Raw genomic sequence first — 11113 nt, forward strand, 5'->3', positions numbered from 1 at the left:
TCAACAGCGCCCATGATCGACTAAGGGCGGGTCCTGACCGGTTACGGAGTAATCTCCAGACTGACGACCGTCTCCTCCCCCCTCCCCCCCCCCTCTCCCCCTCCTGTCGGTATCAGTGTTTGGGGAGAAGGAGAAGCGCTGAATTGACATCTCCTCTGTGTTGGATATGTATTAAAGTGAACACACAAAACAGTCACAATATTCTCTGACACTCCGGGGATCCGCTTCAACTGTTTTACATTTACCTCTACAAACACTATTAACCACACACACCACACACATACAACACACCACACACATACAACATACAACACACCACACACATACAACACACCACACACATACAACATACCACACACCACACACATACAACACACCACACACCACACACATACAACACACCACACACATACAACATACAACACACCACACACATACAACACACCACACACATACAACACACCACACACATACCACACACCACACACATACCACACACCACACACATACCACACACCACACACATACAACACACCACACACATACAACACACCACACACATACAACACACCACACACATACAACACACCACACACATACAACACACCACACACATACAACATACCACACACCACACACATACCACACACCACACACATACACACACACACACATACAACGTACAACACACCACACACATACAACACACAACACACAGACAACACACCACACACACATACACACACACACACATACAACACACCACACACATACAACATACAACACACCACACACGTACAACATACAACACACCACACGTACATCATACGACACACCACACGTACATCATACAACACACCACACACAGACACACACACAACACAGACACACACACAACACAGACACACACAGACACACACACACCACAGACACACACAGCACAACACACACCCCACACACATCCCCCCCACAGACAGCGCAATGCTCGGTGTCCGGCACCTCAGGGCTCTGTGTGAGGGAGAGGGCAGTGCGGCAGTAGTCGGGTGTCCTCAGCGGGTCCGGGGCGGCAGTGTCCGGGCAGTGGGCAGTGTCCGGGCAGTGGGCAGTGTCCGGGCAGTGGGCAGTGTGTCTGGAGGGCTGGGGTCCCCCCTGGCTGGCAGGGCTGGCAGGGCTGGCAGGGCTGGCAGGGCTGGCAGGGCTGGCAAGGCTGGCAGCTGTCGGCATGTCGCTCGATTCAACAGTAACAGCAATAACAACAACAACAACAATAACCCCCCGAAAGCCACCAGAGAATCAGCGGGAGGACCTCTAGTCTCTTCTTGAGCGAAAGGCTGATAATTCCATCCCAACATTTCGCGCAGAAATCCTTAAGGATCTCCACTCTACATCCACGTGGAGTGAGTTGGTTCCTCTCTCTCTGCTGCTTCAGATCCCCTTTGACCACCAGCACCGGGAGAGGAGAGAGAGAGAGACCGAGAGAGACCGAGAGAGAGGGGAGAGTCCCCTTCACCAACTCAGAGATCCTTTTTTTGTTACTTCTGTCCCCGATGTGAGACACTCAAACATTGGGGAGTGAGAGAGAGAGAGAGGAACCCGCCTCCAGCCCATCAGATAGAGTTGATGGAAAGTCCTCTCGACCGGATTCCCATTGGCTAAAGGGAAGAAGCAAATTACTTAGCAAACATCTACTATTATTAGCTGCTAAGCAACAGCTCACCAAAGTGGCCAGGACCACCCAGACTGCCAGAGCATCAATGGGGGGGTGGGGTGGGCAGACCCTCCTGCACACAAGCTCTCCCTCCCTCCCCCCTCCCTCTCTCTATCTCCTCTGGATCTTTCCAAAACACTGGCGTTTTATGTGGTTTTCTTTTAAATACGCTGTTAGAGATGTAAAAACCTGTCCTCTCTCTTAACTGTCTATGTTTTTACGCACACACAGTACATGCAAATATATATATGTAGAGAGAGAGTTTATTTTAAAATATATACCTACACACACACACACATATATATACATATACAAACGTGAGCTCACAGTAAAGTTCGCCCAAAGTATGTGTGTGTGTGTTTTAAAGAAAGGAACAGCAGCTTTCTCTCTCTCTCTCTCTCTCACACACACAAGTGTGTGTGTGTTTGTGCATATAGATGTATATATAAAACTCTGAATTGCCCTGTGAGCTGCTAACTCGGGGCCCCCTTTAGCTCAACAAACTCAGGGGAGGTCCTGGCTGAATTCTGGAGGCTGCATAAATAAACCAAGGGCAACTGGATCTCTCATCTGGTCAAATAATGTTCAGAAATCTGCCATTGCTAATGCTCTTCATAAAAGTGGACTCGAAATGAATGGACGAAACTGCATTCAAACCATTGACATGGCTCATGATCCGAATGTCTTATTAAAGAATGAAAGGATTATATACACACGATAGAGGGTGTGTGTGGGGGGGGGGGGTTAGGGTGGGGGGGGGGAGGCTGTTCTGATTTCCAATGCTTTTAATTAAATCATTTAAAAAGCGTATTGGGGAGAAATTGGAGGTTTGCTGGGGAGGGAGGGAGGGAAATACTGTTTTTTTTCCATTAAAGGTTTGATGTCCTGCGAGTTGGGAGTAGAGGAGAGAGTTTGTCAAATTAAATAGGTTTAAAGATCTGGGTCAGGGGATGAGTGGATATGGACCCAAGTGACTTCTTTGTATCAGTCAGTATTGACAGCTTCTGATTTGCAGATGATATTTGGGGACTTTGAAGGTTGGCGTGAGCATCATTTTATAAATGTGTGTGTGTTGTGCTCGGCTCCAGAGGATGGTTTTGTCGTTCGAGCTAACAGCTGCCCCATGTTTCCCTTCCCCTGAAGGTTGTTTACCAAGCGGCTAAAATCCTGTGGAAAGGCTGACTTGCCCGACTCCACAAAGCCATGTGTATATGTTAACATTACCAGTGTCCAACATTACCTTAAAGGACACACAGCGCCGCCACCCACCAGCACTGATAGGATTAATTATGATAATTTATTTCTTTCCCCCTTTGTCCACCTAATGAATGGTCTTCTTTAAGATTTTTAAGGTCTTTTGTTTGTCTTTTAAGGACGTATTGTCGGATTGTAGATAGCAGGTGGTTAGCCCAAACCCAGCCTTTGTCTCCATTAGAGGCTTGACGGAGTTTGGGGTCTGGACGTGGGTTTATTCTTAACTTCCTTCGGCACAATCCACAATCGTGTTAAAATATAACAGCTGAAGGGACAATATTGTCCAAACATCTTCTGCAAAACTAACTACAAAAAACACAACAATACAGCCCCCTGCGTGGGAATCTTTCCCCCCACTGGATCTCTAGGATACAATGATAAAAAGAAATATCTGGTCAACGTTAATTTTTCTCCCCCCCCCCCCCCCCCCCCCACACACACTTCCACGAGTCTTGTTAGTTTAACGATATTTTTATACTTTCCGATGAGATCACTACTTTTCATGCATGTACATTTCAGCAGGATTTGAGATTTCAGTCTAACCCTTAAGATATATATATATAATATATATTTTCCTGTATCATCAGGGCGAAAAGGAATCCAAGCAATGAATCCCAGTATAATTCCAAACGTGGAATGCCACTGCAAAGATGTAGACACACAAACTGGATCGGTTGTCTCATTCTAAATAGGATCAAACGAACCTTTGCAATAAAATGTGAGAGTTCCAGATAAGTTCATTCGCCCTGAGGTGGGGATCTGTGCTGCACAAACTGCTGCAGCGACCTCTGGGGGAGGTTTGGGACCAAGTAAAGAAAATACTGCAGTTGTATGCCATTAGTAATTTATATCTTAATATCAACGAATTATTTGTGACATAAAGGGTAGGTAGGAATAACCTGCAAGATGTCATCCGCTGGGCTTGGCTCAGATGGTTTCTGTGCAGAATGATAGAGATGTAGGAGTGATTACATGGCTGAGGAGTCAGCAAGGCAGGGGTGGGGTGTAAAAGCAGAGAGGGATTATCACAGTAGAATTACTCAATCCAGAACATAGGTTCTGCCTCGCCAGATCCAGAAATTGTGCAGAAGTTTTTTCGCCCACAAAATATCCAGTCACTACACTTTACAGTATATCCTGTGAAACACTTGGAGACGTTTCGACGACGTGATAAGGCGCTGTATCGAATGCCAGGATTATTATTGTTATCACATAAGTTATTATGTGAGAGAGTGTGGAGAGAATGTCAGGGCAGAGTGTGGAAGTATTGTCAGGATAGGGAGTGCAGAGGGACAGTCAGGGCAGAGAGTGTGGAGGATCGAGTTTGGAATGTGTTCAAGTCAAAGTTTTCCAGCAGGTATTCAGTCTGAAACAGTATTCTTCAATGATGTTCTTACGTTCAGAATTGTTGGGAAAGGGGGGTGGGGAGAGGGAGTTTGGGGATGTCAGAAATTTGGGCATATAACAGACCTATTGGTTGTACAATGCAAAGAATTTATAAACATGTAGGAATGCTAGAGCTTCCTCTCAACAACCCTGCAACGTATGGAACCAATCACAGTAGCCCACGATTATCATAGTTTAGCACCTTAACAAGGAGGAAATGACCTCCTTGACACTTATAAAAATAAACATTGCCAATACGCTGGGTTGATCAGAAAAGTCAGAGGTATTTCGCTTCTATATCTATCCATCAGAAAGTATTCTTTCAATCCATTACCAAAAACTATTTGCATGTGAATGAGACCAGGATCAGGAAGAGAACAATATGAAGCTGAGGGGTGAGATCCCAAGTTACTAAACCAGAAAGCAAACCTGGGAACCTATCACCAGACAACCAACAACATGTCAACCACCTGCAAAGCTCGGCTGGATGGCAGGAAACCATTCTGTTATGTAGCAAAAAGGCCAGATTTTAATCACCAGGCCCTCAAGACAGCATGTGGTGGACTGCAGGAGATGGAAGTGCCGTCACCACCAAAAGAGAAACAATATTGGGGTTGTTAGAAAATCTTGAAGGATGCAGAGCAGCAGCAGTTTGCACTGGCCCAGTGCCTTTCACAGGGAAATATCTTGACAACGCTTCACAAAGATGATGTGGATCCCCAAGCAGGGTGGGCAGAAGAGAAGAGATGGAGTTGAGAATGTTGACTAAAAGTCAAGTTAAAGATTTAGGTTGTTAAGGGTTGAAGACGAGACAAAGGGATCTGGGAAGCACGTTGGCGAGATCCAGGCATAACTGTCACAGCTCGAGCAGAAGGAGCAAGGAACAAACCAGTTGAGAGTTGGAGGAAAAGTGGGTTCAGGAAGGAGGATAGGACTGGAGGACATTATAGAGACAGGCTGAGGTAAGAATGACGAGATTTCAAAGGAGCCATCACAACGATACAACCAGGTGCACCTCCAAAACCTAGTGTATAATGGTTTTAATCAGTCCAAGGTTATTACGATGTCAATATACCTGACCTGATATTAGCTGGGACATTTTTCTTTTTTATCCTGGTACATTTTACCTCAAGTCAAATACATTTTTCTGAACCTCCCTGTCATCCACACTTCATCCTGTGGAGTCCTGTAGCTCAGTGGTTGGAGCACTCGCCTTGCAAGTGAGACACCTGGGTTCAATTCCCGGCAGAGAGCGAAACCTTGGGCAAATTTCCTTACCCCACACAGAGCCTAATAATAATCCCTCCAAACAAAACAATAATAAATTGGTCATTTTCAATCCACGACTGTTTGTGGGACATTGCTGTGTGCAATTGGCTGCCGCGTTCACCCACAAATATACAGTTAATTCACTTTACAGCATATTCTGTGAAGCGCTTTGAGACGTCGAGAAGACGTGAAAAGCACTATATCAAATGCAAGGATTATTATTATTATCTGAAGGAATGATGACAACTTCCATAGGACAAATTGCTATGTTTCCCGGTTATCATGAAGTACCCCATTAGTGCCGTTTCTAAGATGGATGTAAAATTGATGGGTTTGAAGGCTCCTGAAGAACGTAGAGACTTTAACTGGTATCCTGGCACTTTTTCTAAACAACGGTGCTTTACAGAGACAGAGTGGGAACCTGAGCAAGGTGTGAAATGGGGGTGAGGGGGAAGAGATTGTGGATTGAAGGTAAGATAGAAGAGGTAGGTTTTTAAAAGGATTTGGGGATCAGAGAGGAAACGTGGGATGTTGAGGAATGTTTGAGTTTTCCAAAGAGCGAGGGCATAATTAGTAGCTGAAAGGTTGGTCAGCAAAAATAGGACAGAGTGGGCAGGGGACATGGGGCAGGCATGAAATTGTGGAGGGAAGGGAACACATGAGAGAATGAAGCTGGAGACGTTTGCAAAGGTAGGAGAAGGGATGGAAATGGGCAATACCATTGAACTGCTCCTATCTAAAATTTGGCGCTATGATCCATAAAGTAGTGAAAATAACCTGAAAGCTACCATATAACATGAAAGCATATTGTCTGCTGCCTGGGCACAGTAAGATCGGATGAATTACTAAGTGAACATAGATCATAGAATCATACAATTGTACAGCACAGAAGGAGGTCATTCAGCTCATTGTGTCTGTGCCGGCTCTTTTAAAAGAGCTGTCCAAATCAATCCCACTCCCCCGCTCTCTCCCCATAGCTCTGTAAACTTGTCCTCCCCAAATAATTACCTATTTGGGGAGAACCCCAAATTATGCTGACTTATGTGACTGATCATAAATAGTATTCTTTTCTCCTACCAATTCTGACGAGGCTTTGCAAATTCACCCTTTTCCTTCAACAAAACCATCTTATGTATGTCTAAAGGCTCGGAGAAATCTATTTTTGAGACTGAATTTTTTTTGCTTACCTTGTTGCTTCTCATAGATTGACCCTCTAACCAGTAGGGTTGTTGCCTGTAAAGCTTCCTTATGTCAGGTGGGAAAAATAAGGTTCAAAGATGATGTTCTTTAAGTATCTAATAGTAATAATAATAATAATCCAAGATCCTAAAGGGAATAGATTAGTTGAACCCAATAATATTGAACAATCACAAACTCTACATCTCTAATAAGTATTAAAGAAATGATGATAAATATATATTTTTTATTAAAAGATAATAGGGTAGTTATCATGACTTTTTTGGTCACGTATAAAGAAAAGACGACCCAGAGAAGCAATGTGGGTAAACTATCAGAAAATTCAAGTGGGAATTAAATAGTTATTTGGAAAATAAATCAATAGAGGTATGTGAAAGAGAGAGAGAGGGGGAGAGAGTAGTGTCTGATTATTTATACTTGGGGTCTGCCAGATCTCCTCTGGTCCTGCTCATCCCTATACTCTATGTCGCAGTGACCAGAATTGTACACAGTTTACCAGGTGCAGTCTGACACCATAAAGCTTCAGGGTGGCTTCTGGAGATTTCAACTCAACTGATTTGGCAATGCAGCTCGGCATCCTGTTTGCTTTGTTTATTGCTGCCTCACACTGTTTGGATAAGTTGTGTGTGGCGAGTTAACGAACACCCCTAGGTCTCATCAACTTCCATTTCATTCACATACCTGGTATTTGACTACATTAAAAGCCATCTGCCAGCAATCAACCTGCATCTTCACTCCATCCAAACTGAGATTTAAACTCCAAATGGTGAGCGGTTTCTAAGCTACACACTGTCATTAGGTAGCACCGCAGTGAGATCAGTTAACACACAGTAGGAGGTAGGAAAGGCCAACTCAAAGAGGAGTCGTTTGTGGCAATTCTCTCACTCACAAGATTTAGGCTGGTCATTTAATACTGCTATTTGGAGGCGTTATTTATTTGCCCGTCCTCTCAGCTGGTGAAATTTCATTCTTGGCACTGAGATCACAATAGACAAAAATATTCAGATAGCTTAGAAGATCGTAAATTCATCAAGCCATACACTTTAGTTGTTATTGTTAGAATTCCTTAACACCTCTAACTTGGTGAGTGGCACCAGTTTGCTTGGTCAACTAAACAGTTACTATAATAAGCCTTGATCGTGTTTATCACCTCGTCCGCAAGATACAGTCACCGCACTTTACAGTTATCCTGTGAAGCGCTTTGAGACATCTCAAAGATGTGACAAGGTGCTATATCGTATGCAAGTGTTATTATTATTATTATTATTATCACTACTCCAAATATTGCCTGTGGTCAGAGTGCTCAATGGGGAAGCTAACATGAAAACAGACAATGTGCCAAATGACTACTTTATGTGCTACAAATGTTCCAGGATTCTCTGATCAAGTCAGCATAAGTTTTAATTTGGCAACAATCCTTGTTGCTCCAAGCTGAAGGCAGACTAGCAGTGGTACAACACTGGAATTTATATGAAGCACAGATTACAAACTCCCAGACCCCCTGCTCCCTGACAGAGTTCAATGATCCAGATGACCTCAGTACTTAAAAAATTCTTGGAAGTAATTTTCTTATTTTTTCTTTGCGTTCATATATCACACTTTCTCAAGCTGAAGAGATGATTGGAGACTTGCCTCCACTAATATTGCTTATAACAACAAAACTTGTGGAGTCTGTAGCTCAGTGGTTAGAGCACTCACCTCACAAGCGAGAGACCTGGGTTCGATTCCCAGCAGGGCAAAACCTTGGTCAAGTTTCCTTACTCCACACGCCTGACAATAATCCCTAAAGAAAAAAATAATAAATTGGTCACTTCAATCCACGACTGTTTGTGTGACGCTGCTGTGTGCAACTGGCTGCAGTGTTTTGCCCACAACTATACACTCAATCCACGTTACAGTATATTCTGTGAAGCGCTTTGAGACGTCGAGAAGATGTGGAAAGCGCAATATCAAATGCGAGGATTATTATTATTTATTATTATAACAAGCTACTGAACAAGAGAGGTGAAACTTCTACAATTTCCCCCCTCGCCTTAAGAATGGTTTCAGCTTTTCATTTCGCACCAGAGGACAGAACACTGGTGACAAATTCCAGGTACAAATCAGGTACCTTCAGCTTTGTGGTGCATAGTACGTTGTAACCAAAATGATTCAACTTATACCCTATTTTCGGCTTTGACTTTTGCCGGCTTAAACCTAAAATGACTTCAGCAGTGTCATGGTTAATAAGGCCACATTTCTGACATACCCATAGGCCCTAATGTGTAAACTTTTGTTTTTACTTGACACATTCCAGTGAGCCTAAACTGAGCGTTGCAGCACCAGATGGATTCTGATATAAATAGGTCGGTTCTTCTCGTCCTTGTTGTTTAGATTAGTTACACTGAGTGCAGTCCCTGAAACATGCTTTATTTATATAGTAGATGTACCAGGAAAGCCCGTTATCCTGCAGCGCCCCTAAACTAAAGTCTGCTCGCTCCAGCACAGCCAGCAGATACTCTCGTGTACATTGCAGTTATAAAACTGGAGTCTTGCCTTGTGTCTCGCTTACACCGTCATCAGAAAACTTGAACACTTCTCAATTCCAGCACAATCTGATTTCCGAATGCCAATTCAAAATGCTTTCACAAAGATAATTCTTGTATACCTGTGATTATTGGCAGTCACTTACCATGCTAGATCAAGGATTCTGATATTAACAATCCACTGACAAATTTATAATCCAGCCAGTGTTCAGAAATTGTCCAATTCAAGACATTAATCAAATGAGGAAAGGCCTTTTGGACCAGAGTCCACAGACAATTTGGGCTGTCATTGATGCACTAAGATATTTCCTAATTTATCTTGATAATAACAATAATAATCCTTGCATTTGATATAGTTCTTTATCACGTCGTTGAGAGTTTCTAAGTGCTTCACAGGACACACGGTATAGTGCAGGGATTGTGGATTTTATGGGTGAAACACGGCAGACAGTTTGCACACAATAGTGTCCCACAAATAGCCGTGGATTGAGCAATTGGCCCTCTCTGGCCAATTGCTTGGTTCAGGTTATCCGACTGCTCTGCCGACAGCTGAGTGTGAACTGCTATTAAAATACGTGTAACTCGCTAAGAACTGAACAATGTGTGAATAAAACAGAGCACAGATATATAGACCCAAGTAAGCTTTCTTAAACCCCACTGCGGAAAACAGGGAATAAACACAAATAAAATATCCAAAGAGACACAACATTGTGAAATCTCTAGTGCCATATTTTCCTACAAAAAGCACATCTCCAACATGAAAAATGCTATACAAAATGCAAACTTACTGCAACTGTAACATTTCTGAATCCCTCAGTAAGGTTACTACAGTACCTACGTTATAATTGGAGAATTTGTGGAGTTCTGCATCTTAGCGGTTAGAGCCCTCGTCTCGCAAGTGAGAGGACCTGGGTTCGATTCCCGGGCGGGGCGAAACCTTGGGCAAGTTTCCTTACTCCACACACTTCTGTTTATCAGCAGCACGTAGGAACCCGGTTGTTAGTCGATCGGCGGATCGCTTTTCTGGGGGTAATAATCCCTTAAAAAATAATAGTAATTTGATCACTCAATCCACGACTGTTTGTGGGATACTGTGTGCAATTGGTTGCCGCATTTTGCCCACAAATTCTAGTCACTACAATTTACAGTACATGATGTGAAGCGCTTTGAGATGTCTCGAAGACGTGATAAGGCGCTATATCAAATGCAAGGATTATTAAGGATTATTATAATTACTCTCAGAAATCTGTTCTCTCTAATACACATTATCTAAATCCTCAGTAACATTACTGCTTTACAGTCACTACAAGGTACCAATTATTTTATTTTAAATATAATTCTAAATACCCAGGATTTATCAATGATTTAATTGAACTGGAAACATATAAGGAAGTTGTGATATTATTTGGAGACATTCCCTAAGTGACATGGACCCTGAGAGCCTCAGTGGAGTAGGAGAGACACAGACAATGTCCCTTTAACTGCCATAAGCTTGCAGAGAAAGTTTATTTATGAAACAGAACACTGGAGACAAATTGATGCAGAGCAGCATGAACATGCAGGAGTCAGTGGCGAGGCCTGACTGCTCTACATGGGTGGCCTGTCGGCTCACCCACCCCTCATTCCCCAGTGCATGGGGAATGACCCTGACTTATAATATCTCAGTACTCAATGCTCTTCTATTTACATGTGTTACTACCCCCCCCCCCAACCCCCCCCCCACTGTAAGGCACTCGGCTTCACTGACCACCGGGATAACACAGAAACACACTTT

The 11113-nt window shown here is 43.3% G+C and overlaps 1 protein-coding gene across 1 annotated transcript in view; it reads right to left on the reverse strand.

Moving 5' to 3' along the window:
- ptch2 (patched 2) overlaps positions 1-7391 on the reverse strand; it is a 73722-nt gene extending 66331 nt beyond the window's left edge. The window contains 3 exon segments of the mRNA XM_042335007.1: positions 1000-1171; positions 4793-4851; positions 7311-7391. Of these exon segments, the coding sequence (XP_042190941.1) occupies positions 1000-1171; positions 4793-4851; positions 7311-7391 (312 nt within the window).
- Between the last annotated feature and the right edge of the window lie 3722 nt (positions 7392-11113).

Source organism: Callorhinchus milii, unplaced genomic scaffold (genome assembly GCF_018977255.1).
Source record: "Callorhinchus milii isolate IMCB2004 unplaced genomic scaffold, IMCB_Cmil_1.0 Scaffold5, whole genome shotgun sequence".
In the NCBI taxonomy this organism is placed as follows: domain Eukaryota; kingdom Metazoa; phylum Chordata; class Chondrichthyes; order Chimaeriformes; family Callorhinchidae; genus Callorhinchus; species Callorhinchus milii.